Source organism: Denticeps clupeoides, unplaced genomic scaffold, assembly GCF_900700375.1.
Source record: "Denticeps clupeoides unplaced genomic scaffold, fDenClu1.1, whole genome shotgun sequence".
Classification (NCBI taxonomy): domain Eukaryota; kingdom Metazoa; phylum Chordata; class Actinopteri; order Clupeiformes; family Denticipitidae; genus Denticeps; species Denticeps clupeoides.
This window is the reverse complement of record NW_021629780.1, coordinates 52,600-80,574: the sequence shown is the minus strand read 5'-3', so window position 1 is coordinate 80,574 and position 27,975 is coordinate 52,600. Positions and strand designations below refer to the sequence as shown.

The 27,975-nt window shown below is 46.3% G+C and overlaps 3 protein-coding genes across 3 annotated transcripts; all 3 read left to right on the top strand.

Annotated features, from left to right (window-relative positions):
- Nucleotides 1-3,949: 3,949 nt before the first annotated feature.
- On the top strand, nucleotides 3,950-10,351 carry LOC114773849 (aminoacyl tRNA synthase complex-interacting multifunctional protein 1-like). Its single transcript, XM_028966025.1, has 7 exons — nucleotides 3,950-4,098; nucleotides 4,930-5,030; nucleotides 5,369-5,482; nucleotides 5,567-5,704; nucleotides 5,782-5,999; nucleotides 7,953-8,121; nucleotides 10,108-10,351. The coding sequence occupies exons 2-7, from the start codon at nucleotides 4,937-4,939 to the stop codon at nucleotides 10,272-10,274; spliced, it is 900 nt and encodes a 299-aa protein (XP_028821858.1). The 5' UTR covers nucleotides 3,950-4,098; nucleotides 4,930-4,936; the 3' UTR covers nucleotides 10,275-10,351.
- A 2,856-nt stretch (nucleotides 10,352-13,207) lies between these two features.
- Nucleotides 13,208-17,139, top strand: LOC114773848 (cyclic nucleotide-gated channel rod photoreceptor subunit alpha-like). Its single transcript, XM_028966024.1, has 8 exons — nucleotides 13,208-13,431; nucleotides 13,522-13,624; nucleotides 13,851-13,910; nucleotides 13,992-14,039; nucleotides 14,120-14,263; nucleotides 14,950-15,054; nucleotides 15,196-15,302; nucleotides 15,444-17,139. The coding sequence occupies exons 2-8, from the start codon at nucleotides 13,533-13,535 to the stop codon at nucleotides 16,829-16,831; spliced, it is 1,944 nt and encodes a 647-aa protein (XP_028821857.1). The 5' UTR covers nucleotides 13,208-13,431; nucleotides 13,522-13,532; the 3' UTR covers nucleotides 16,832-17,139.
- Nucleotides 17,140-17,385: 246 nt separating this feature from the next.
- On the top strand, nucleotides 17,386-26,166 carry LOC114773846 (NF-X1-type zinc finger protein NFXL1-like). Its single transcript, XM_028966019.1, has 23 exons — nucleotides 17,386-17,775; nucleotides 17,973-18,172; nucleotides 18,257-18,448; nucleotides 18,523-18,632; nucleotides 18,708-18,838; nucleotides 18,966-19,144; nucleotides 19,226-19,387; nucleotides 19,585-19,685; nucleotides 19,759-19,873; nucleotides 20,934-21,058; nucleotides 21,152-21,274; nucleotides 21,647-21,737; nucleotides 22,003-22,123; nucleotides 22,192-22,351; nucleotides 22,472-22,563; nucleotides 22,876-22,897; nucleotides 23,197-23,334; nucleotides 23,615-23,781; nucleotides 24,724-24,793; nucleotides 25,164-25,268; nucleotides 25,356-25,430; nucleotides 25,586-25,639; nucleotides 25,713-26,166. The coding sequence occupies exons 2-23, from the start codon at nucleotides 17,983-17,985 to the stop codon at nucleotides 25,884-25,886; spliced, it is 2,697 nt and encodes an 898-aa protein (XP_028821852.1). The 5' UTR covers nucleotides 17,386-17,775; nucleotides 17,973-17,982; the 3' UTR covers nucleotides 25,887-26,166.
- Nucleotides 26,167-27,975: the final 1,809 nt, after the last annotated feature.

Below are 27,975 nucleotides of genomic sequence, written 5' to 3'. Positions count from 1 at the left end.
CGCCGCCTGGTGGCGCCATGAACAAATAACAGAGCACGACTCGGGGGGGGGGTTACATACAGAGGGGGGCACATACATTCACTGCACTTTCACCAAAAGACATCCAAGGAAGGAACGAATCAACTGGAATTAGTTCATCTCCTCTCAGGAACACAGCTGTCTGGTACCTGGGCCAGTGGTGGCCCTGTAATCAGAAGATTCGATTAGATTATATTCAACTTTATTGTCATTGCACACGTACAAGTACAGGGCAACGAAATGTTGCCGGTTTGAATTCCGAAGGTACTTGATGAAGGTCCCGTCCCTACACACTGCTCCCTGTCATGGTGCCACTGCTCACCAAGGATGATGGTTAAATACAGAGGACACGTTTACCATGTCACCGTGTGCTGTGCTGCAGTGTCTCACAATCACTTCACTTCCACACCTATATGGCCGTGTTACCTGGGGAAGGGCGGAGTCACTGTCATTTAATATTTACATTACATTTACGGCATTTATCAGACGCCCTTACCCAGGGCGACTTACAAACAGTAGTTACAGGGACAGTCCCCCCCCCTGGAGACACTCAGGGTTAAGTGTCTTGCTCAGGGACACAATGGTAGTGAGTGGGATTTGAACCTGTGACTCTGTAGTCTTCTGGTTCATAGGCAAGTGCTACTACCATCCCTTTAACACAAATTAGTGCCACTTTACAGGACTGAACTCTGTAAAGTGTTCAGTTTAACTCTGATTTGGACAATATAGTAGCCACTAGGCTACTACCACCCATTTCAAATGTGGTCTAACATTTTCCAGCAATGATGAGTTCTCTATATTTCCGATTTCATGCTTTTTGAAGACATGACGCTGTATAACAGTAAAACAGCAAAATGTAAAATGACATATTCATACATCTTTGTATTACAAGTTACATTTTAAATTACTGTCAACTGTTGTGACTTTACATGAATTTGTATGTAATTTGAGAAAACAGTATTTTTCCTCAGAGATGTAAATTCTCCGTGTAATACTGTGACGGAAGTGGAGAAACGCTTAGACGAGGCAGAAACCTGGTGGCCGGGTTTCCTAGTTAGGTAGCGTGTATGTCCTGTCATCGTTCTGGTGCCCCGTCGCCTGCGTCACTGTCGATGTTCTTCAGAGTTACTGCTTTGTGTTTGTTTTGTCTGTTTTAGTTCGTTTTTTTGGTCCCTGTTGTCTTTTCAGATGTCCGTCCTTTATGTCTCGTGCTCAGGGCATTGGGTACGTAACTAAAAGTGTGTATAAAAATGTAACATTTCTAAAGAAGAGTAACGTAGATATAGCAAGAAAGTCATTTGTCAGATATAGAGCATAAGAAACGTTTTTGGGGAGACTGGGATTGGGTTGGTGGGGTCTTTTTTTCAGGGTACAGCCATTCTTGTTACCAAAATAAAATCCTGTCATTTTTTAACATGAACACTGTGATCCAGAAGGTAGATTTATTTTACTGTCAGGCGCAATTCGACACGTTACGTTGGTTTTATTTCCCAGATGATACTGATGTTCAACCAGCACCGCAAGGGTCGGGGCTTTCTAGGCGGTGACATAATGAATGTTGGTTTAGACAAGTCCTCAACTAATCCAAAATCCTCCCGCACTCTCAATATTCTGACTCAAGGATACCGGATTGGTGGACGTTTTCTTCTCACCCCACAACTCTTATTCAAGGCTGGATTACTTTTTTTACTCAAAAGAAGTCATTCTCTCTAAATGTGTATCTAAATGCGCAGTTATCCACCTGCAGATCCTCCTCCTCATTTAGCCCAATATTTTTGCCTGGAAGTCTGCAGCAATTAGCTTACTTGTTAAAAATGTCAAAATTCCTTAGACTGCTCTTCATATAGACCAATTAGTCTTTTAAATGGATATTACAAGATTTTATCTCAAAGATGAGAAAACCTGTTGCCTAATATTATTAATCCAGACCAAACCGGTTTTGTTAAAAATATATGTGGCTCGGACAACCAGCGTAGACTCTTTAATGTTCTGTATCACTTCCAGTAAGGATCCAACCCTGTTCATCTCGCGTGATGCCGATGTAAGAATGGACATCATGGGAGCCTGCTTTTGTCTCGCATAACAGATGTCTGCAGGGGGAGGTGTGACATTCCTGTGTCAGCGGTTGTGTGTGAAGATTCGGCACCTCTGTTTTACATGTCTTTTGTCTGACGGTTACGTGTGAAGTATCAGCCGTCAGGACCGCCCACCCTCTTTGTCTTCCCCAAATGGGAGGCACCGGGGGCGCGACATCAGGTTCTAATTGGTCAGTGACAACTTCCTGTAGGCCAGTGACAATGTCCTGTAGGCCAGGGGTATAAAGGTCTGCTCACATGTGGAAAAGGGACTCTGAGCTTTCTTGCTCAGGGGGTTTTCCATCGGAAGCCGGAAGGTTTCTGAGCCTTTCTCTCCCCCTCTCTTTCTCTTCTCCCTCTTTACTCTTTCTTCTCATGTTTATTTTCTCTGTAACCTTGGTACCTTTTTACATTCAATATTCACATGTAACTACAATAATTATTTACCGGTGTTAATAAATTAGAAACTGTTCATTTTTAACCTCTATTGTGCCATGCCTCTTTCTGCCAGGTAACATCAAATTGGAGTGGTTGAATACAGTGCTTTGTGTGGAGGGAGAAAGAGTTTTTCTACACACTCTGTTCTCTGTCACACCACATGGTCTTTATTACACCGAAAAGGCATTTGATCCAGATTAAATGGTCTATAATGGTCTATATACTGGTCTATTTCCAGTATGTAGAGGCTGCCGACAGGGGTGTCCCTTATCCCCTTATCCCCATTGTTGTTCACCTTCACCATCATTTAGATGTAATTCATATATTTAGATTTTATAATGTCTCTTTGTACTACATTTACATTTACAGCATTTATCAGACGACCTTATCCTGAGTGACATACAAGCAGTAGTTACAGGGACAGTCCCCCCCTGGAGACACTCAGGGTTAAGTGTCTTGCTCAGGGACACGATGGTAGTAAGTGGGGTTTGAACCTGGGTCTTCTGGTTCGTAGGCGAGTGTGTTAACCACTAGGCTACTAGCACCCTATGTACTCCTTCATCTACAACATCCAGACGTTTCCGGGCCTAATGCTCTGGACACTATTGATAATTTAGGGCATTGCCCTTGATCATCCCACAGGATACTGTGGTATGGTTTCCGATTCGCATGTCTCATACAGGATTTGAATATTTGGGTGTTTTTGTTTCTCCAGACTAACTTGAGTGATAGTAATTATTCTCCTTTTATTAGTAGAATTGTTGAGGACCTGGGGCTTTGGTTAGCTTTGCCTACCTATTTCTTTGGCAGAATTAATGTTTTCAAAATGAATATTCTCCCTCGGTTACTTTATTTGTTTCCAAATTTTGAACAAGCATATTTCACATTATAAAGTACCGGCCAAAAGTTTGGACACACCTTCTCATTCAATGTGTTTTCTTTATTTTCATGACCAGGATGAGCTGAGATGATCAATGGTATGAGAATCCATGTGAAGACATGACATATCCAAGTGATCTAGTGTATAAGAAGAAGAGGGTAGTGGGTAACACACTTGCCTATGAATCAGAGGACCCAGGTTCAAATTACTACCAGCATGTCCCTGAGCAGGACTCTTAACCCTGAGTGTCTCCAGGGGGGGACTGTCCCTGTAACTACTGACTGTATGTCACTCAGGATAAGGACGTCTGATAAATGCTGTAAATGTAAATGTAAGAAGTGGAGAGGTCCAGGGATGGAGCCTTGCAGAACTCCACCTTTGTGGGCCTACTGTGGCCCTTGCCATAACTCCTGGATATTTCTATTCTGGAGGTAAGATACAAACCACTTCCGGGCTGTATTTGAAATCTCCTGGTTTGAGAGAATTTAACTGGTGCTCCCATGCTGCTCTTCTTGATGACACTGAGGACTGAATGTAGACTCCAGACAGAGACAGAGATCGTTGAGAGGAGAACGTGACACCAGCAGCTGCAGGCTGTTAGTGTGGAGAATGTGTGTGTGTGTGAGATCTCATTTGGCTGATTTGCTCTGAGCTGAACACTTTCCTCCTCTTCGACTCTACATTCAGGTGAAAAGAAAGAAACATCTCACTCACACAGACACACAAACACACACACAAACACACAAAATCTTGCTCTATCTTAGAGTGTAGATTAGTTAATAGATTGTCAAACACTTTCCCACATGCACTTAATAACACACATTCACACAGCTTTCACTTCAGACTCTCTCACACACAAACACACTGACACACACAGATTTTCACTGTTTCTAATGATGTGTTTTTACATGAGTGTTACTGGCCTTACTACATTGTGTGTGTGTTTGTGTGTATTTATAGTTGTGACTGCAGCTGTTGAAGTCCATTTCACCTCCCCCTTTTCCTGTGATGTGTGTGTGTGTATAAGTATGTATAAGTGTGTGTGTGTGTGTGTGTGTGTGTGTGTGTGTGTGTGTCTGGATGCATTCTGTAAACTGGTTTCACTGGTTTTACTTCACTAGATTTTTAAAGGTTTGTGTGAAGCAGTAATTTTTTTTTTTCCAGAAATGTGTTCATAACTATTCAGTCAATTTGAATAATAAAGACCAGCTAGAAGATATAAGATTAGCTAAAGGTTTTCTCTGCCCTGAAATTCAGTAGGTGTGTCAGGTGTGCAGACGCTCTGTCCAGCTGACCAGGGCAGGCAGGGCACCAGCAGCAGTGGGTTATGGGTACATTGGGTCGTTTCTGCTCTCTGCTGGACCTGGTCCTGCTGGACCTCATTACCAGTGTGGCAGGGCCATAAACTGGACAGTGAAGAAAAACATTACAATGTGTATTATAAATGAATAACAGGGTATGTATTTTTGCCATAATAACCTGTGTGTGTGTATGTGTGTGTGTGTGTGTGTGAGGCAGCTGTGTGATGGACTCCCACAGCCCCGAGGAGGTGAAAGACGGAGAGGAGCAGAATATAGAGTTTTTCAAACAACAGGTGCTGCTGCTGAGAGAGAAAGCACGTAAGAGCACAAACACACACTCGCACACACAGACTTATTATCTTTCTTTTCCTAATAAACACAGAAATAAAACGGATATTTATATGGTGAACATGACTATATTATGTCAGGAGCCCTCAGGATTACTTTTCTGTATCTTGATGAACCCTTCATGGATGTATTGATGGATGTGGGTTTGCATGAGTAAGATCTGGCCATCATGGAACGCTAGTCTCTTTTATCCGGGTGGCAGGGTGGGTGCAGCCTTCTGAATCAGGAGTCCCAGGTTCAAACCCCCTTTACAACAGTAACCCTGAGAGTGGTAGAGCTACTGCCTAATCTGAACAATTTGTGTGTAGTTCTCCAGTCCTCAGTTCGAGAACAGAAGAGACTGCTTGTGGAAAATGCCAAACTGAAGAAAGACATTGACGAACTGAAAACACAGCTACAAGAGAAACAAAGAAGAAAAGCAGGTACACACACACACACACACACACAGTTTGTTTGATAAGGTGTGTAATTTAATTGCTGGTTGGTTTTATATTTTGTCTTTTCAGCTAAACTTCTGGAAATATCATTAGCTGAAGCAACCAGTTCTCTAACAACCAAAGAACCAGTCCCATCCTCATCATCAGCCACACCCATGCCCAGCTCCGCCCCCCTCAACAAAAAGAATGATGGTCGCAAGCGGAGAGGTGACACACTTGCTTACACATGCACATTCCAGATGGCATGGACACACACCAGAGCTCCGTTTGTGTGTGTGTGACAGTAACTTTCAGGGCTGTGAGGTCTGGGGGGCAGAGGTCATCCATTCAAGCCCTGGAGCCTGAACTCAGTGTGATGTGCCTGGACCTTCGCGTTGGAAAGATCCTTTCCACTTTGCAACACCCAGACTCTGACTCACTCTGTGTGCAGAAAGTTGACTTGGGAGAAGCCACGCCCAGAACTGCTGTTAGTGCAGTCATAAGAAATGCACCACTGGAAGAGGTAAACAGGCATGTTCATTTAAACATTTAACACCTATAACACAGATATTCACCCCAAACCAAAACACCACACGGTAATAGTCTTCACCAAAAACACCACAAGATTCAGACCTTCACCCCAAACCACAACACAACAAGTCACTATTCTTCACCAAAAACACCACAAGATTCAGACCTTCACCCCAAACCACAACACAACAAGTCACTAGTCTTCACCAAAAATACCAAGAGATACAGACCTTCAACCCAAACTAAAACACCACACGGTACTAGTCTTCACCAAAAACATCGCAAGATACAGACCTTCACCTCAAACCACAACACAACAAGGTACTAGTCTTCACCAAAAACACCACAAGATACAGACCTTCACCCCAAACCACAACACAACAAGGTACTAGTCTTCACCAAAAACACCACGAGATTCAGACCTTCACCGCAAACCACAACACCACACGTTACTAGTCTTCACCAAAAACACCAAGAGATACAGACCTTCAACCCAAACCACAACACAACAAGGTACTAGTCTTCACCAAAACACCACAAGATACAGACCTTCACCCCAAACCACAACACAACAAGGTACTAGTCTTCACCAAAAACACCACGAGATTCAGACCTTCACCCCAAACCACAACACCACACGGTACTAGTCTTCACTAAAAACACCAAAAGATAAAGACCTTCAACCCAAACCACAACACCACACGGTACTAGTCTTCACCAAAAACACCACAAGATACAGACCTTCACCCCAAACCACAACACAACAAGGTACTAGTCTTCACCAAAAATACCAAGAGATACAGACCTTCACCCCAAACCGCAACACAACAAGGTACTAGTCTTCACCAAAAACACCACGAGATACAGACCTTCAACCCAAACCACAACACCACACGGTACTAGTCTTCACCAAAAATACCAAGAGATACAGGCCTTCACCCCAAACTAAAACACCACACGGTACTAGTCTTCACCAAAAATACAAAGAGATACAGGCCTTCACCCCAAACCACAACACCACACGGTACTAGTCTTCACTAAAAACACCAAAAGATAAAGACCTTCAACCCAAACCACAACACCACACGGTACTAGTCTTCACTAAAAACACCAAAAGATACAGACCTTCACCCCAAACCACAACACAACAAGGTACTAGTCTTCACCAAAAACACCACAAGATACAGACCTTCACCCCAAACCACAACACAACAAGGTACTAGTCTTCACCAAAAACACCACGAGATTCAGACCTTCACCGCAAACCACAACACCACACGGTACTAGTCTTCACCAAAAACACCAAGAGATACAGACCTTCAACCCAAACCACAACACAACAAGGTACTAGTCTTCACCAAAAACACCACAAGATACAGACCTTCACCCCAAACCACAACACCACACGGTACTAGTCTTCACCAAAAACACCAAAAGATAAAGACCTTCAACCCAAACCACAACACCACACGGTACTAGTCTTCACCAAAAACACCACAAGATACAGACCTTCACCCCAAACCACAACACAACAAGGTACTAGTCTTCACCAAAAATACCAAGAGATACAGACCTTCACCCCAAACCGCAACACAACAAGGTACTAGTCTTCACCAAAAACACCACGAGATTCAGACCTTCACCCCAAACCACAACACAACAAGGTACTAGTCTTCACCAAAAATACCAAGAGATACAGACCTTCACCCCAAACCACAACACCACACGGTACTAGTCTTCACCAAAAATACCAAGAGATACAGGCCTTCACCCCAAACTAAAACACCACACGGTACTAGTCTTCACCAAAAATACAAAGAGATACAGGCCTTCACCCCAAACCACAAGGTACTAGTCTTCATCCAAAAATGAGAAGACGCAGACCTTCAGTGTAAGATTCTATTCACATCTTACCTCCGTGTGTGTGTGTGTGTGTGTGTGTCAGCTGAAAGAGTGTCTGTGTGTGTGTGTGTGTAATGTCCGTGGTGTCCGTGTGCGTGGAGTTTATTCTCAGGCTCGTGTTCTCTGTGCCGAGGATTCTGCCCACATGGAACTTGTGGTTCCACCCGGCTCTTCTCAGCCTGGAGATCGAATCACCTTCCAGGGTTATGCTGGTAAAACACACTGAACACGCTGAACAGCGGCCAGGGGGAGTCGATTATATACAGGGAGTGCAGAATTATTAGGCAAGTTGTATCTTTGAGGAATAATTTTATTATTGAACAACCACCATGTTCTCAATGAACCCAAAAAACTCATATCAAAGCTGAATGTTTTTGGAAGTAGTTTTTAGTTTGTTTTTATTTTTAGCTATTTTAGGGGGATATCTGTGTGTGCGCAGGTGACTATTACTGTGCATAATTATTAGGCAACTTAACAAAAAACAAATATATACCCATTCAATTATTTATTTTTACCAGTGAAACCAATAAACATCTCCACATTCACAAATATACATTTCTGACATTCAAAAACAAAACAAAAACAAATCAGCGACCAATATAGCCACCTTTCTTTGCAAGGACACTCTAAAGCCTGCCATCCATGGATTCTGTCAGTGTTTTGATCTGTTCACCATCAACATTGCGTGCAGCAGCAACCACAGCCTCCCAGACACTGTTCAGAGAGGTGTACTGTTTTCCCTCCTTGTAAATCTCTCATTTGATGATGGACCACAGGTTCTGAATGGGGTTCAGATCAGGTGAACAAGGAGGCCATGTCATTAGTTTTTCTTCTTTTATACCCTTTCTTGCCAGCCACGCTGCGGAGTACTTGGACGCGTGTGATGGAGCATTGTCCTGCATGAAAATCATGTTTTTCTTGAAGGATGCAGACTTCTTCCTGTACCAGAAACTGGCAGTAGGACTGGGAGTTGAGCTTGACTCCATCCTCAACCCAAAAAGGCCCCACAAGCTCATCTTTGATGATACCAGCCCAAACCAGTAGTCCACCTCCACCTTGCTGGCGTCTGAGTCGGACTGGAGCTCTCTGCCCTTTACCAATCCAGCCACGGGCCCATCAAGACTCACTCTCATTTCATCAGTCCATAAAACCTTAGAAAAATCAGTATTGAGATATTTCTTGGCCCAGTCTTGATGTTTCATCTTGTGTGTCTTGTTCAGTGGTGGTCGTCTTTCAGCCTTTCTTACCTTGGCCATGTCTCTGAGTATTGCACACCTTGTGCTTTTGGGCACTCCAGTGATGTTGCAGCTCTGAAATATGGCCAAACTGGTGGCAAGTGGCATCTTGGCAGCTGCACGCTTGACTTTTCTCAGTTCATGGGCAGTTATTTTGCGCCTTGGTTTTTCCACACGCTTCTTTTTGAATGAAACGCTTGATTGTTCGATGATCACGCTTCTGAAGCTTTGCAATTTTAAGAGTGCTGCATCCCTCTGCAAGATATCTCACTATTTTTTACTTTTCCGAGCCTGTCAAGTCCTTCTTTTGACCCATTTTGCCAAAGGAAAGGAAGTTGCCTAATAATTATGCACACCTGATATAGGGTGTTGATGTCATTAGACCACACCCCTTCTCATTACAGAGATGCACATCACCTAATATGCTTAATTGGTAGTAGGCTTTCGAGCCTATACAGCTTGGAGTAAGACAACATGCATGAAGAGGATGATGTGGACAAAATACTCATTTGCCTAATAATTCTGCACTCCCTGTAGATTATGTTTGTTATAAATATTTAGCTTCATTGATCATCAGAAAAGCCGGCGAGGTCCATGTTGGTCCGAGTCTTTCTCATGACGGCGGGTAAATCAGGGGTGACTCTTGCTCCCCATCTGGGGGAAGTTGGGGCTGATATGGACCACCGGTCTGGTACCTGTGTACCACCCATATGGGCGTGTTACCTGGGAAGGGGCGGAGTCATGGTCATTTAACACTAATTAGTGTCATTTCACTACAGGCTTCATTTATTTCAACATATACAGTCAGATATTTACCCACATTTCCCACCTACTGTTTTTTACTAGCTGATAAACATTCCAATTTCACAGCAAGTTGTCCTCAGTTATCTGAAGTTTGATATAATGGTGTCATAATTACATCAAATTCCACGTGTGTGTGTGTGTGTGTGTGTGTGTGTGTAGGTGAACCGGACAGTGAGCTGAATCCACGCCAGCGTGTTTTTGAAAACCTGCAGTCAGACTTGCGCACTGACGGTAGGGGCGTGGCTACCTATAAGGGCGTGGCCTTTGAGGTGCGAGGAAAGGGCTTCTGTCGGACTGCAAGCGTCATCAGTGGATTCATCAAGTAACCCCAGGGTGCTATCGCCATGGTGACACAGCTTGTGGTGTTATATCTACACAACATCCTAATAAATGTTCTCTTCCACTTGTCTCTCAGGGTGTCCAATTACTCTGAATAGTATTTCAATGCAAATTATATTATTCATATAAATATGATGTACACTCATAATGTCCTGGGATTCAAATGTCAAACCAGAGGACATTATGAGGGTTGAACTTTGAAGACCTCAGAACGAAACAGAAGGAACCTTGAAGGTCCATAGAAGGAAACATTCAGCAGAATCTGGGGGTTAACATGAGATCTAGAAGAAAGAGAATTTAAATTCGGTGATTGTCAAATCACAGAAGTAGTTCAATAATCACTTTAAAAAGTGCCGTTTCTGTGCATGGTCTGGGCCACCAGGTGGCGCCACATCTTCATGCAGGGACATGGGAGTACTATTGGGGCTTGGTGACCTGACAATGTAGGCATGAAGGTGCAGACAACATCAAGACTGGCGAGGCTTTTCACCTTGATGGTACTGAATGACCATGTGTCGGCTGGTCCTGGTCTACAGGCTTCTAAATCATTTACATCTGCCAAAGGTCAGCAGGTCATAAACCCTGTCCACGGTGTGTGGGATCTTTGATGATCTTCCCTGTCCCTCTCCTGGTTCTTGAGAGGAATAGGTCCTGGACCGAGGGCGGGGGGCACCAGTGATTGCAGTCTGTCCCAGTGCTGTTGATTGGCGTCTCCATACCAAACTGTGATGGAGGAGCACAGGACGGACTCAATGACTGCAGTGTACGTCCTGGGAGAAGCTGGTACCCACGAATTTGATGGTGTTGAGGGACGTCTCCTGAAGTCCACTGTCATCTCTATAGTCTTGTTCAGCTCCATGCTGTACTGACCGTACCAGAGTACCAGCCGCTCAACTTCTTGTCGGTATGCAGATTCTGCATGAGTCATCTGCAAGCTTCACGAGTTTAACATCTGAGTTCCTGGAGGAGCAGTGATTGGTGTAGAGGGAGAAGAGCAGTGGGGACAGGACACGTCCTTGAGGGGCACCAGTACTGTGGGACCGTGTTCCAGACGTGGTCTTTTCCAGCCTTACTTGCTGCTTCCTGTCTGTCTGGAAGCTAGCAGGTGACATGTTGAGCTGGGAGAGTTTGGAGAACAGGAGATTTGGGACCAAAAAATGTGTTAAAAACCAAACTAAAGTCCGAACTATGTTTAGTTTTTTTTTTTTCTGACCATCCAGATGTTTTGAAATCTTTCTGATCCTCTTCTTCCTGGTGGGCATCATCACGTCTTCACACTGACGCTGTAGCGGCAGGAGAGGAAGATTAATAGGATTTCAGTGTATTAGACAATAGAGCTGACAGGGCAGGAGGGACAGTAATCTGCCCTGACCCACAGCTGCCAAGGTGAGTACACACACATACACAACTCCATATACACACACACACAGAACTACATATACACACGAATACACAACTCCATATACACACACTCACACACACACAACTACATATACACACACACACACACACACAGAACTACATATACACACAAATACTCTACTCCATATACACACACACTCACTCACACAGAACTACATATACACACAAATACACAACTCCATATACACACACACACTCACACACACAACTACATATACACACACACACACACAGAACTCCATATACACACACACACAGAACCACATATACACACGAATACACAACTCCATATACACACACACTCACTCACACAGAACTACATATACACACGAATACACAACTCCATACACACACACACACACAGAACTACATATACACACGAATACACAACTCCATATACACACACACATACACAACTCCATATACATACACACTCCCACACACTCAACTACATATACACACACTAATACACAACTCCATATACACACACACAGAACTACATATACACACGAATACACAACTACATACACTCACACGCACACACAGAACTACATATACATACACACACACATACACAACTCCATATATACACCCCCACACACACAACCACATATACACACGAATACACAACTCCATATACACACACACAGAACTACATATACACACGAATACACTACTCCATATACACACACGAATACACAACTCCATATATACACACACACAGAACTACATATATACACACGCATACACACACACACACACACACACACACAGAACTACATATACATACACACACACATACACACCTAAATATAAACACACACATACACAACTCCATATATACACCCCCACAAACACAACTCCATATACACACACACACACACATATACAACTCCATATATACACACACGCACACACAGAACTACATATACACACACACGCATACACAACTTCATATACACACGAATACACAACTCCATATACACACACACATACACAACTCCATATACACACAAACACAGAACTACATATAAACACACGCATACACAACTACATATACACACACATGCATACACAACTAGAAGGTGTGTCCATACTTTTGGTCTGTACTGTAAATACACACACACACATGCTTACACAACAACATATACACACAACTACATAAACACACACACCTATACACACAATATATATATATATATATATATATATATATATACACACTCACACAAACACACACATTTACATATATATATACACGCATACACAACTACATGTACACACACTCACACACACCCACATATGCATGCAAACACACCCCCACACACACACAGACAGTCATACACAGAATCAGACAATCAAACAATTTCTTAAACACTCTCAAGCCCGAGCTGACATTACACACACACACAGTATCCCAATGAATATGGATGAGATTTGTTTCAGATCCACTGTGTGTGTGTGTGTGTCTGTGTGTGTCATATTCACCCTCCCAGTAAATCTCCAATCCCGTTGGGGCTCAGAGAAATCCCGTAACTCCGAGCAGCCATGTCATCGCTGTGGAAGAATATTTGGACAAATTAGGGCCTTTTTGCTCCCTTTCTGCCAGTGTGTGTGTGTGTGTGTGTGTGTGTGCTGTAAATGGCTTGATGGATCATTGTGGAAATGGAACATGGATGGAGGAACGTGTCTGAGCTGTCTGCACTAGAGGAGCATTGTTAGGTGAGAGACGTTCTTTCCAGCTGCTTTTTAAAGTTGCTGAATGATTTAATTTTTGTAGTTTTTCATGAGATGTTAACACTTTCACCTCAGAATCCGGTGCCATGTCTTCGAGAGTGACATCGCACTGCGCCATCCCCGTCCCTCCACAGCCCGGGGCAGCCGAGGTCGTCGAGGGCAACCAGCAGTTGACCATGTGAGCTGACGCCGGGGTGGGGGGTGGATTATGGGGTGCAGACAGTGGCTCCCCAAGTGGAGTCCGGAGTTGCTGAAAGCCACAAAAAGATTCACATCAAACGTGTACCGTATGTGGTTTTTAGCTGATGCTTCGACCTCCGTGTGAACCTTCAGTAGGACCCAAAACGCGGCTCTCTGACATTTTTACTGCGAATCATAAAAAGGTGAATTTTCACTTTATCTAGAGAGGAAGCCTGTCCAGATCCTGGAGCAGAATTCAACACCAACAACAGCAACAACAAAGAGTGAGTACACACACACACACATACATACACACAGAGTACAGAGAATCCATCCATCCATCCATCCGTCTGTCTGTGCTCCAGTGAGGAAGAGAAAAAGAAGGAGAAGAAGGAAAAGAAAGAGAAAAAAGAGTAAGTAACAGCAGAATAACACTCATCACTCATTCAGTTCAGCATGCAGGTCAAAAAGTCATTTCTGCACTTCACATCAGAAAAAAGGACAAGAAAACTAAAAAAGAGAAGAAAGAAAAGAAAGAAAAGGACAAGGAAAAAGAGAAGGAGAAGGAAAAAGAGAAGGAAAAAGAGAAGGAGAAGGAAAAAGAGAAGGAGAAAGAGAAGGAGAAAGAGAAGCAAAAGTAAGTTTTTATGTATTGCATTTTCACAACGACTGAAAGTGAAAGTGACGTGATTGTCATTGTGGGACACTGCAGCACAGCACATGGTGACACAGTGAAATGTGTCCTCTGTATTTAACCGTCACCCTTGGTGACAGTGGGCACCATGACAGGCCCCCGGGGAGCAGAGTGTGGGGATGGTGCCTTGCTCGGTGGCGCCTTGGCAGTTCCAAATTTCGGATTCTGTCCACATCTGACAGATTATCCTGTTTTGGGGCAGTGGTGGCCAAGCGGTTATGGAAGTGGCCCCGTAATCAGAAGGTTGCCGGTTCGAATCCCGATCCGCCAAGGTGCCACTGAGCAAAGCACCTTCCCCACACACTGCTCCCCGGGCGCCTGTCATGGCTGCCCACTGCTCACTCAGGGTGATGGGTTAAATGCAGAGGACACATTTCACTGTGTGCACCGTGTGCTGTGCTGCTGTATATCATATGTGACAATCACTTCACTTTAAGGTTACCGGTCCACTTCTTTACCCGCCAGGCCACCACTGCCCTGAGACACAGAATACAAAAAAAGACTCTATCATAAGTAGTCATCACAACAACACACTGAGTTCAACGTAATTATTAGTACGACACACAACTGTCACCGTCCTATGGCCACACCTCCAGATGATTTGTGTTGTGATGGCTGTTGACTGACAGGCCGAAGGAGATCTACGTGATTGATCCTGCAGGAAACATCTACTACAACTGGCTCTTCATCATCACCATACCTGTCATGTACAACTGGACCCTCATCATCGCCAGGTGACGTTACTGTTTATTAACAAGCAGGTACTGAAATAAGCATTTATGGAGTAAATCAGGGGACAGTGACGAGGACTGAAGCTCCGTCCATGAGGGCTCCTCTTTCTTCACTTTCTCTTACTGTGATTGGTTCTTGCGCAGGGCCTGCTTTGAAGAGCTCCAGCATGACTACTTGATGACCTGGTTTATAGTGGATTACGTATCGGACCTAATCTACCTTGCAGACATGGTGTTCCGCACCAGGACAGGTAGCATCTTTCACAAATTCTACTTTACGGTGGAGGACAGGAGCGGTCTCCTCTTTTGCATTGTGAAAATGCTCCACCTCTCTCGATTTGTCTCTGTGGAGATGGCTTTTACACAGAGACTAAACATGTGTTTGTGTATAGGCTACCTGGAGCAGGGCTTGCTGGTGAAAGATGAGCAGAAGCTACGCGACCGCTATGTGAAGAGTATCCAGTTCAAGCTGGACCTGGTCTCCATGATCCCCACTGACGTTTTCTTCTTCTACTTCGGCATGAACTACCCCGAGATCCGCATGAACAAGCTATTCCGTGTCAACCGCATGTTCGAGTTCTTCCAGCGCACAGAGACGCGAACCAACTTCCCCAACGTCTTCCGCATCTCCAACCTCGTCATGTACATCGTCATCATCATCCACTGGAATGCCTGTCTCTACTACTCCTTTTCCAAGGCCATTGGGTTTGGTGCAGACACCTTTGTGTACCCAGACACCAGGGACCCTGAGTTTGCCAGACTGGTGCGGAAGTACGCCTACAGCATGTACTGGTCCACACTGACGCTCACCACCATTGGCGAAACTCCACCCCCGGTGAAGAACTCGGAGTACTTCTTCGTGGTGACCGACTTCCTGGTGGGAGTGTTGATTTTTGCTACCATCGTCGGTAACGTGGGCTCCATGATCACCAACATGAATCAAGCCCGAGCTGACTTCCAGGCACGCATTGATGCTATCAAACAGTACATGGCCTTCCGCAAGGTCACCAAAGACCTGGAGAAGCGTGTCATAAAATGGTTTGACTACCTTTGGACCAATAAAAAAGCTGTGGACGAACGTGAGGTGCTCAAGTACCTGCCAGACAAGCTGCGAGCAGAGATTGCCATAAACGTGCACCTGGACACACTGAAGAAGGTGCGGATCTTTGCGGATTGTGAGGCCGGCCTCCTGGTGGAGCTGGTGCTGAAGCTCCAGCCACAGACGTACAGCCCTGGTGACTACATCTGCAAGAAAGGGGACATCGGACGAGAGATGTACATCATCAAAGAGGGCAAGCTGGCTGTGGTGGCTGATGATGGGGTCACTCAGTTTGTGGTTCTGAGCGATGGCAGCTACTTTGGCGAGATCAGCATCCTCAACATCAAGGGCAGCAGGGCTGGGAACCGGAGGACGGCCAACATCCGCAGCATTGGCTACTCTGACCTCTTCTGCCTCTCCAAAGACGACCTGATGGAGGCGCTAACGGAGTACCCGGATGCCAAAGCCATGCTGGAAGAAAAGGGTCGGCAGATCCTACTGAAGGACAACCTGCTGGACCTGGAGCTGGCCAAGCAGGGGCCTGACCCCAAGGACACTGAGGAGAAGGTGATCAGAATGGGGGAAACGCTGGACGAGCTGCAGACGCGATTCGCACGACTCCTCGCCGAGCACGAGGCCACGCAGGGCAAGCTGAAGAAGCGCGTCACCAAGCTGGAGAAGAAGATCACCGCCAGTGGAGGGGTGGTGTTCTCCGAGATGGTCGAGCCGGAGAAAGAATGATTCCCAAGATATGAATTCCCATGTTGGTTTGTGGGATCTTGAGAGGATGCTTTGTGTTTGGGACACGTCTACAGACTGAAACCAAAGATCTAGAAGGTTTCACACCCTCACCCAGCACATGGATGAAGGCTATTTAACTTGTAGCGGAAATGTAATTTTTTAGGATCAATTGTGGTGAAAGATGCTGTCAAGTTTTCTTCCAATAAATATTTAGTCTCTTAAATCCCCGTAGCGATGAGGGATTATTAGTGGATAATAATAACGTTTTGTTTTGTTTTTCACAAAATAAAATGCCATTACACTCATAATTTATTGTACCAATGCACAATCGCAATTATGAAATAATGAAATAATGTAAATGCAAATGAACAAAAGAGAAAATAATATATTTCTTAATTCTAATTCTGACTGAGTCATTCATAACACAGTGGTGCCAGATATCGCATATAATTAATATGAGTAACTAATATGAGAATTTTCTGAAGCTTCTAAAGTAGAACACGCCCCATGTTATTAGGAGGTGTAACGTGGATTTGCTGTTTTTAATACATTTACACCCTTATCCAGAGCGACTTACAGTCAGTAGTTACACAGTCCCCCGGAGACACTCAGGGTTAAGTGTCTTGCTCAGGGACACGATGGTAGTAAGTGGGGTTTAAACCTGGGTCTTCTGTTTCATAGGCGAGTGTGTTACCCACCAGGCCCCTACCACCCTTTTAATAAACGAACTGAAACGTAAAGACCCGTGTGTGTGCTGATTATATAAATTAAACGTGGATTTATTTGGTAGAAATCCGCTTAGGCAGACGAAGCCACGTGTCAGCGCTCTACTCGCCGCACGGGATGCTGGGATTTGTAGTCCTCAACGCAACTCCTTTCCCGACATGCACCTGTCGGCGCGCTCTGCGCATGTCAGGACGGCGCGACGCTGGAGCGGAAGTGCGGTAGGTGTTCCAGTCTACAGGGGCTTGGAATGAATAATGTTGATTGGTGACGCGACCCCTGACCCCTGTGACCCCGCAGTGCCGCGTGAATTTATTAGGACGCTGCAGGTTTTGTTTCTCAGTGCAGGACAGCGTCTACCTCTACACCCCCTGCCTCCTTTCTGTCTTCACGTGTTTGCTGCTCTGACGTCATCTAGGTGAGTTACAATGGAGCCAGCCTGGCGACAGCAGGGTCGTGGCCGGGCCAGAGGTCAAGGTCGGGTCCATGGCGCTGCTGTGGGGTCCCTGACCCCGAGAGAAGGTGGAGCTGGTGCAGCAGCGGGCTCAGGGAGGGCCAGAAGCAGAGCTGCTGCGACCACCGGGAAAAAAGACGAGCTTCCATTGGCCCAGAGCAAAGGTAAAGGTGTGTGTGTGTGTGTGTGTGTGTGTTTCTCTCTCTCTCTCTCTCTCTCTCTCTCATATCTGTGTGTTCTGTATTCAGGTCTCTCTTCTCAGTCCAAGTTTGATGAGATCCGGAGAAGTGATCAGGCTGCTGCGCTGCGACTGGCTGAGAAGCAGTTTAGCTTCTCATCTTCTGAGGAGGAGGAGGAGGAGGATGATGATGATAATGATAATATGGGAAAACGTGGGATGATTCTGGAATCAACGTTCACCTCCTACACCAGACAAACAGGTTGGCGGTGTGGTGTTGTGTACAGCTGACAAGAACCTTTGGCTTTTTAACTTTACTGTGTGTGTTGTGTGTAGGAGGAGACACGTCAGATCTGGTGAGGATCAGACAGAACTTGAACGAGGCTTTTCAGTCGGGAGCAACAACCTGCCTCATCTGCATCGCATCAGTCAAGAGAACACAAGCGGTACACTCACACACTCCCGCCTGCACTCGCACACACTCTCTTGTGCTCAGACCAATCTTTCCCATGTGTGTGTAGGTGTGGAGCTGTGTGTGCTGCTACAGCATCTTCCACATCACCTGCATACAGAAGTGGGCTGCAGACTCCGCCTTCCTCGTTTCCTCCGTCACCGACGACGACTTTGGGAAGAAGGCTCCGCCCTGGCCATGGTGAGGGATCAACCAATCACAGAGCAGCACGCTCATATGCAGCCAATCACAGCTCAGTTATGACATGTCTCCCAGTGCAGTTCCTGCCATCATGGTGTATGTGTGTGTGTGTGTGTGTGTGTGTCAGTCCCAAGTGTCGTTATGAGTACACTCCTCAGCAGACTCCCACTCGTTATGTGTGTTACTGTGGGAAGGAGGTTGACCCGACCCCTGACCCCTGGCTCCTCCCACACTCCTGTGGTCAGGTGTGCGAGCGGGAGTTCAAGCCGCCCTGCGGGCATCGCTGCCTGCTGCTCTGCCACCCAGGTGTGTGTACACAGAAACGCACACTTACTCACGCTCACAGACGGACACACCCAGGCTGATTGTTGGTGTGATGTTTTTCAGGGCCGTGCCCGCCGTGTCCGAAGATGGTGTCGGTGTCGTGTGTTTGTGGTAAAGGAGCTCCGCTGCCCCGGCGCTGCCACAGCAAAGCCTGGTTCTGCCAACAACGCTGCAACACAACACTGAGCTGCGGAGCTCACCGCTGTCAGAACACCTGTCATGCAGGTACCACACACAACACACTCGGCAGTGGTGGCCTGGCGGGTAAGGAAATGGATCAGAAGGACCCGTCCCCACACGCTGCCCACTGTCACCAAGGGTGACGGTTAAATACAGAGGACACGTTTCACCGTGTCACCGTGTGCTGTGCTGCAGTTCTTCACAATCACTTTACTTTCACCTGCCTGTCCTGTTCTCTGCAGGTGTGTGTGCTCCCTGTCCGCGGGTCAGTCTACAAAAGTGTGTGTGTGGTCTGCAGCAGGTGGAGCGTCCGTGTTCCAGTCCACTGTGGCAGTGTGATCAGGTGACCCCATCATGGACATAGGAGCTGCCTGACTGTGGTGTGAGTGTGTTAATTTTGTGTGTGTGTGTGTCAGGTCTGTGGTGCTCCTCTAGCATGTGGGAATCACACGTGTGAGCGGGTGTGTCATACTGGCTCATGTGGCCAGTGTCCTCGCTCAGGAAACCGCTCCTGCCCGTGTGGCAAGTCCGGTGAGTTTACGCACACCACGCGCGACATTAGCTGACGCCAGACTCGGTTAGCTGCCGTCGGTAGGCAGGGCGTGGTTAGCTGGCAACAGCAGGCAGGGTGCCATGGTTGGTGTGTGTAACAGGCGGGGCGTGGTTAGCTGGCATGTGTGTAGGTGAGGTTTGGTGAGATCGGGGGTTGTTAACCAGTAGGCGAGGTTCAGTGTCATCGGGGGGGGTTGTTAACCAGTGGGCGAGGTCGGGTGGTGGTGGGGGGGGTTGTTAACCAGTAGGCGAGGTCGGTGGGGGGTTGTTAACCAGTAGGCGAGGTCGGTGGGGGGGTTGTTAACCAGTAGGCGAGGTCGGTGGGGGGTTGTTAACCAGTAGGCGAGGTTTGGTGTCATCGGGGGGGGGTGTTAACCAGTAGGCGAGGTTGGGCGAGGTCGGTGGGGGGTAATTAACCAGTAGGCGAGGTCGGTGGGGGGGTTGTTAACCAGTAGGCGAGGTCGGGGGGGGTTGTTAACCAGTAGGCGAGGTCGGTGGGGGGTTGTTAACTAGTAGGCGAGGTCGGTGGGGGGTTGTTAACTAGTGGGCGAGGTCGGGGGGGGTTGTTAACCAGTAGGCGAGGTCGGTGGGGGGTTGTTAACTAGTAGGCGAGGTCGGTGGGGGGGTTGTTAACTAGTGGGCGAGGTCGGGGGGGGTTGTTAACCAGTAGGCGAGGTTTGGTGTCATCGGGGGGGGTTGTTAACCAGTAGGCGAGGTTGGGCGAGGTCGGTGGGGGGTAATTAACCAGTAGGCGAGGTCGGTGGGGGGTTGTTAACCAGTAGGCGAGGTCGGGTGGTGGTTGTTAACCAGTAGGCGAGGTCGGTGGGGGGTTGTTAACCAGTAGGCGAGGTCGGGTGTCATCGGGGGGGTTGTTAACCAGTAGGCGAGGTCGGTGGGGGGGGTTGTTAACCAGTAGGCGAGGTTGGGTGTCGTTGGGTGTCGTCGGGGGGGTTGTTAACCAGTAGGCAAGGTCTGTTTCCGTCCGGGGGGTTGTTAACCTGTGTGTGTGTGTGTGTGTGTGTGTGTGTGTGTGTGTTAGAGACGGCACTGCCATGTACTGCTGACGTTGCCACGTGTGGAGATACCTGTGGGAAGAAGTTGGACTGTGGCTTGCACACCTGTACGATGCGCTGTCACAGAGGAGCCTGTGAGACATGCAGACAGGTACACACCCGCTGGTACATTTATCATGTTACACACTCCTCACACCGGGTCCAGTAGATGTCACCACATGCAACATCCTGTGTGTGTGTTTAGGAGGTGGAGAAGCAGTGTCGCTGTGCTCGTTACAGCAGGTTCATGCCGTGTCATAAGGAGTACATCTGTGAGACCAAATGCACGCGCAACCGCAGCTGCCAACGGCACCAATGCAGGAGGAAGGTGAACACACACGTCACACACACACACACACACACACACACACACACAGGGTTTCTGAAGGTTTATGGAAGCCAAATTTAAACTTTCATCAAATTGCATAAGGGATTTGTCTGCTCTATTAAAATACAAAACGATGATTTTATATTTAAATTTTACTTGCTAATTTCTGTTCATTTTGAGCACTTGTTAAAGTCTCATATTATCTGTACTGCTGCAAGCCACTTGGGGACAACTGCAATATTTTCAGTTTGTTATTTGTGAGTCATTTCTGGTGCTTTTTCTGTGGAAACCCTGCACTCAACACACACTTTTAAGCACAAACGCTTACATGCGAGAGTACAGATGAGTGAGTGATGTGTGTGTCTGTCTCAGTGTTGCCCGGGTAACTGCCCTCCGTGTGACCAGAAATGCAACAGGATGTTGGGATGCAGGAACCACAAGTGTCCTTCAGCCTGTCATCAGGGTAGGAGCACATATACACACACACACCCACAGGCCCAACACTCCTTATAAGGCGATGTCTGCAATCACAAATCCCATGAATGCTGAAGTGTGTGTGTGTGTGTGTATAGTGTCTGCTGCTGCTGTATGTCAGAAGACGTGATATTTGAATTAGTTGACATTTGGCATGTTACTTGACTGGTGTGTATGTGTTGGATAAAGGTCATTGTTTGGGATTTTATCGCTGTCTCTCTTTTGTCTCGATAATTGTGTGCGTGTGTGTACAGGTAGTTGCTATCCATGCCCGGAGATGGTGGAGGTGAAGTGTGTGTGTGGCTCCACGTCAATGTCTGTTCCCTGTGGGAGAGAGAGGAACACAAAACCACCACGATGCAAAGAGCTGTGCAGGTACACAAACACAAACACACACACATCAGTTTTGAGTTGTGCTTCTACAATCACTCTTTTACCAACAGGGCTCCGCCCACCTGTCACCACGAGTCACGTGAGCCCCATCGCTGCCACCCAGGATCCTGTCCCCCCTGCCGCCAGGCCTGCCAGCAGCCACTGCCCCGCTGCAGACACCTCTGTCCCCAGCCCTGCCATGACCAGGTGATGGTGAAGAGCGCGGAGAGGGTGAGTGTGTTCTCACACACTCTTACAATGACTGTCAGGTGTCCATCATGGTGTCTCCATTCTATAGCTGTGCAGAACTATACTGTGTGTGTGTGTGTGTGTGTGTGTGTGTGTGTGTAGGCTCCTCTAGTGGGTCCGTGGGAACAGCCATCTGCTCCAGCATTCGTGTGCAAAGCCCTGCCCTGTCCACCCTGCCAGGTGGCCATTCCAACGTAAGTAAAACACACACACACACACACACACACACACAGCTGGGAACAGGCATCTGACGTGCCAAATGGCTGGCGTTAGCATGCTGGTTCCAGCAGATTCCTCTGGTTCTGAGTTTCAGCCAGAGCCAACGCGACACTGTCCATCTCAAAAATAGGATGTCACTTGATATGCCACACAATGTCACATGTGCGTTAAATTGTAAACTAATCTAATGTACAGCTCCCAGCATCTCGCATGGTTCTGCACACACAGCTCAGGCTTGGTCTGAAGAAGTGGAATTGACTGTGTGTGTATGTTTTCTTTCCCTGCAGGGTCTGTCTCGGGGAACATGAGGTGGGTCCTTTGTTCTTTGTTCTGTGGGGTCCAGATGCCTCTGCTCGTGTTCTGATGTTCTCGCTCATTGTGGTTTTTGTAGAGCTGAATGATTTATGGAATTTCAACCAAAATAATCAAACTGGCCTGACTGCAATTTGAAAACCACAACAAGTGTGTGTGTGGGGGGTGGGGGCGTGGAGGACCGGATGGCTGGTGGGACTCTGCGAATGCTGCTGACATTTGAGACGAGATTAAACGAAATGCTGTAACCTTTACCTTATCACACAGTTTGTCATTTGCGTGTGTGTCTGTGTCAGGTCAATCCTGTGCCCTGTCACATTCTGGGTCCATTCTCTTGTGGCCGAGCCTGTGGGCGAACTTTGACCTGTGGAAACCATAAATGCACACTAGAATGTCACCACGTCTCAACCAGCGAATCTGGAGACAAAAGTCAGGTACAGACACACAATTCCACCAGCTTATAAACACACACATAGTCATGAGATGTGTAGAGTTACTACAGAGCAGCAACAGAAAAGGAAGAAAAATGTCTGTTCACCACTGAACACTGAAACTAAAGGAATGTGAGACGTGGTGATGCAGCGCAGCAGGAATATCACACCGTGGCATTTTAAACTACGTTAATGCATTGTTAATTGTCATCTTTTAGTAGATGCTCTTTTAAACTGCGTGTGTACATGTAAACAAACCACACAGCAATTTGTGTGTGTGCAGGCTGGGAAAGAGTGTATTCAGTGTGACGAAGGGTGTTCCAAACCCCGCCCACCAGGCTGCACCCATACGTGTCCACGCCCATGTCACCAAGGCAGCTGCCCACCCTGTCAGCAGATGATGCGTGTGCGTTGCCACTGCAAGATCAGCGGCCTGTACATCGAGTGTGTGTAAGTTGTCCGTTTGTGTCCCTTGCTGTCCTCAGCCACCTGTTCATAGTTTAATTTCATTACGCCCTTATCCAGACCGACTTACAATCAGTAGTTACAGGGACAGTCTCCCTGGAGCAACTCAGGGTTAAGTGTCTTGCTCAGGGACACAATGGTAGTAAGTGGGATTTGAACCTGGGTCTTCTGGTTCATAGGCGAGCGTGTTACCCACTAGGCTACTACCACCCCGGTTCAAATCCCACTTACAGTTCATCTCCCGTCTCAGTCTACACCAGACAACAACAAGATTGAGTTATTGAGTGTTTAGTTCCTTACTCCAGACCTGCGGAGGGTCCTCGTTACTCCTCTTACTCCTGACCTGCGGAGGGTCCTCATACTCCTCTTACTCCTGACCTGCGGAGGGTCCTCGTTACTCCTCTTACTCCTGACCTGCGGAGGGTCCTCGTTACTCCTCTTACTCCTGACCTGCGGAGGGTCCTCGTTACTCCTCTTACTCCTGACCTGCGGAGGGTCCTCTTACTCCTGACCTGCGGAGGGTCCTCTTACTCCTGACCTGCGGAGGGTCCTCTGACCTGCGGAGGGTCCTCGTTACTCCTCTTACTCCTGACCTGCGGAGGGTCCTCGTTACTCCTCTTACTCCTGACCTGCGGAGGGTCCTCGTTACTCCTCTTACTCCTGACCTGCGGAGGGTCCTCGTTACTCCTCTTACTCCTGACCTGCGGAGGGTCCTCGTTACTCCTCTTACTCCTGACCTGCAGAGGGTCCTCATACTCCTCTTACTCCAGGCCTGTGGAAGGTCCTCATTTAGTGCTAGAACATTTTTTTTTACTGCTTGAAATTAAACATGATTGCATCCCATTGTTAAACCTGTGTATCCTGTGAGTATATTGGTTCTCTCCATCTGACCTCCTGCTGATTGAGATGATGTGGTCTTACTTGCAGGGTATGGACTGCATCTGATGATGAAGGTCAAACTCTGCTGAGCTCCTGCAGGAACCGCTGTCCCAAACAGGTACCTGTGTCTGTGTGTGTAATATTTTCCAGCGTTGAGATTAGCAGTGATTAGTGCCGTTAGTGAGGTTGTTGAACCATGCAGAACACACACACACACGTACGTACATGCTCACCCTCTAACCAAACAAGCCTCAATGTTGATTAGCGTGGAGTGTGTGAGCGTGTGAATGCATAGATCAGGGAATTGTGTGTGTCTGTGTGTCTCAGCATTAGGGGCATAACTGAGCCAAATGGGCCATGACACACACACACACACACACACACTGCTACAGAAACCACAGCAGAACCCAGAATGTTTGGAGTTGGTGGCTTGTGCATTAACATGACTACTGTTCAGGAGCTCACAGATGTGTGTGTGTGCGTTGTAGCTGTCCTGTGGTCACCGTTGTAAAGACGTCTGTCACCCTGGCAACTGTGACGCTTTCTGCTCTCAGAGAGTCAAAGTCAAATGTCCCTGCAAACGCATCAAGAAGGTAAAACACGCACATGCGCGCGCACACACACACACACACACACACACACACCCAAAGACAATGTGACACTGTTTGTTTCCTGTTCAGGAGTTCTCCTGCTCTCAGGCTGGACTGGTGTTGTGTGACGATGCTTGCAAGTCTCTGCAGAAGAAGGCTGCTGAGGTGTGTGTGTGTGTGTGTGTGTGTGTGCTGAAAAATGTGTTATATGCACTAATTGTGTGTATCTGAGCCTGATAAATGTGACCTGTGTTGTGGCGTAAAAGTTATTGTTTGGCCGTCGTCATAGACATGCATTCACAAAGGTACGTGTGTTTCAGATAAAAGCAGCAGAAGAGCAGGCTGCACTGGAGGAGGAGAGAAAGAAGGAGCAGGTGAATCTGAGCGCAAGTCCTCAGCATTTTCCAGATTATCAGTTGTTCATTGTGCGTTTGTGTGCTCATGCAGGCTGAGCTTGAGGCCTTTGAGAAACGTCTGAGGGGACGTAAGAAGAAAAACAAACGAAGCATGGACGTGGAGCCTGAAGAAGGGCCGTGGCTTCAGTACAGGAAGTATTTGCTGGTGCCTTTCTGTGGAATTTTATTGGCTGCAGCTGCCTTCTACTTACTGCAGCCGTATTAGCGAGGCGCATGCTCCTCCCCTCCGAATGTCATCAGAAGAGGCGGAGTCTGTGAATGCTGCCTTTTGATTAGGTTTTTTCTCCCTTTTCTGTATTAGTAGTATAGTTAGAGGTCGGCGTGGTTAATTAACCGGCCAGTGTCATGTAGTATGAATAATACCTCAGTGGGTGGAGTCACATTTCAGTTAAGTTTGATGTAGAAATGATTATTATTATTAATGCTTGTATTGTTTTTGATATAAAATAGCCAAGAAAATTACAATAAATCATGGTTACTATAAATTGTGCAGTTTGTGTCCTTTTTTTTCCATAAAATGTATTTGGAATAAATCAGAGATACCTGGTTCTCTGCAGGATTATGTGTGTTGCAAAAAGTTACTAAAGCAAACCCATTTTTATAACAGTAGGGTGGTAGTAGCCTAGTGTGTTAGACACTTTGCTAAATGCCATAAATTTAAATATGCAAGTCCATGCATTGGACCCAAAACAAAGATGGCGGCACTGGCGAGTAGCAGCAACGAAAGAGACTTCAGATTTTCAACGGTGCAATAAATGTGCTCATTCGTCAAAGATGTGGACGTACCTCAAAGTTAAAGGAAGCTATTCTGTAACTTGATGTTTTAGTAGGCTATAAGAGGGGCGGTATTTCATCTAGTCATTGTTGTCGCCCTGATTGCCCTAGGCATGTGCACCTGTTTGTATGTGTATACATGCAGTCCTATCTTTTCTGGGTATGTGAATATTTGTGTTTTGTCTTGTTTTTTTTTTTTTTGTGCGTTGTTCTAAGTAAAACCACTGCCCAGTCAAATTCACGTGACTGTGTTCTTCCTGTTCTTGTTGAAGCTGTGACCGCTATACTTTTTACAAATATTTTACTATTACTTTTGAGTTTGAGAACAATAAACATGTTTTGAAATGTTAAGACATTAATGTTTTTTCATTTGTATAAAATAATTGCTAATTCAATAGTTAGGGCTGGACAAGAAAAAAAACTGCCCATCATGTTATTTAAGTAAATATTTATTATGCATCTAAAATGTACTGTTTGTGTATAATGTAGTCACTCTGATCATTACAGGTTTAAGTGTGGTTTCATATACAGAATAAGGATTATTATTGTAATTATTTAAGTGTTGGAAATGATTAATAAGGCATGTACCTCTGGAGGGATTATTATTACAATTATGTAGTGAAAGTGAAGTGATTGTCACTTGTGATACACAGCAGCACAGAACACGGTGCACACAGTGAAATTTGTCCTCTGCATTTAACCATCACCCTGAGTGAGCAGTGGGCACCATGACAGGCACCCGGGGAGCAGTGTGTGGGGACGGTGCTTTGCTCAGTGGCACCTTGGCAGATTGGGATTCGAAATGGCAACCTCCTGATTATGGAGCCGCTTCCTTAACAACTAGGCCACCAGTGAAAGTGAAGTGATTGTCATTGTGATACACAGCACACAGTGAAATTTGTCCTCTACATTTAACCCATCACCGCTAGGCCACCACTGCCCCACTAAAGTGAAGTGATTGTCACATGTGATACACAGCAACACAGCACACGGTGCACACAGAGAAATTTGTCCTCTGCATTTAACCCATCACCCTGAGTGAGCAGTGGGCGGCCATGACAGGCGCCTGGAGAGCAGCGTGTGGGGACGGGGTGGCTTCCTTAACCTTAACACATGCTAGCCCACCACTGCCCCATTATAGTCATTATTATAAGTGTTTGTAGGGATTAATAAGACGTGTACTTCTGGAGGGATTATTATTATTATTATTACGATTATCATCGTTATTATAAGTGTTGGTAATGATTAATAAGGCGTGTACTTCTGGATGGATTATTATTATTACGATTATCGTCGTTATTATAAGTGTTGGTAATGATTAATAAGGTGTGTACTTCTGGAGGGATTATTATTATTATTATTATTACGATTATCGTCGTTATTATAAGTGTTGGTAATGATTAATAAGGCGTGTACTTCTGGAGGGATTATTATTATTATTATTACGATTATCATCGTTATTATAAGTGTTGGTAATGATTAATAAGGCATGTAGGGTGGTAGTAGCCTAGTGGGTAACA

What these genes read in the sequence shown, in the direction of transcription:
- LOC114773846 (XM_028966019.1), top strand. Translation starts at nt 17,983, where the DNA reads ATGGAGCCAGCCTGGCGACAGCAGGGTCGTGGCCGGGCCAGAGGTCAA. An exon ending in TCCTTCAGCCTGTCATCAGG is followed by an intron (nt 21,738 to 22,002) that starts GTAGGAGCACAT and finishes GTGTGTGTACAG; the next exon opens with GTAGTTGCTATCCATGCCCG. An exon ending in AATCTGGAGACAAAAGTCAG is followed by an intron (nt 23,335 to 23,614) that starts GTACAGACACAC and finishes GTGTGTGTGCAG; the next exon opens with GCTGGGAAAGAGTGTATTCA.
- LOC114773849 (XM_028966025.1), top strand. Translation starts at nt 4,937, where the DNA reads ATGGACTCCCACAGCCCCGAGGAGGTGAAAGACGGAGAGGAGCAGAAT. An exon ending in GCTGCTGAGAGAGAAAGCAC is followed by an intron (nt 5,031 to 5,368) that starts GTAAGAGCACAA and finishes ATTTGTGTGTAG; the next exon opens with TTCTCCAGTCCTCAGTTCGA. An exon ending in CACCTTCCAGGGTTATGCTG is followed by an intron (nt 8,122 to 10,107) that starts GTAAAACACACT and finishes GTGTGTGTGTAG; the next exon opens with GTGAACCGGACAGTGAGCTG.
- LOC114773848 (XM_028966024.1), top strand. Translation starts at nt 13,533, where the DNA reads ATGTCTTCGAGAGTGACATCGCACTGCGCCATCCCCGTCCCTCCACAG. An exon ending in GAAAAGAAAGAGAAAAAAGA is followed by an intron (nt 14,040 to 14,119) that starts GTAAGTAACAGC and finishes ACTTCACATCAG; the next exon opens with AAAAAAGGACAAGAAAACTA. An exon ending in AAGGAGAAAGAGAAGCAAAA is followed by an intron (nt 14,264 to 14,949) that starts GTAAGTTTTTAT and finishes GTTGACTGACAG; the next exon opens with GCCGAAGGAGATCTACGTGA.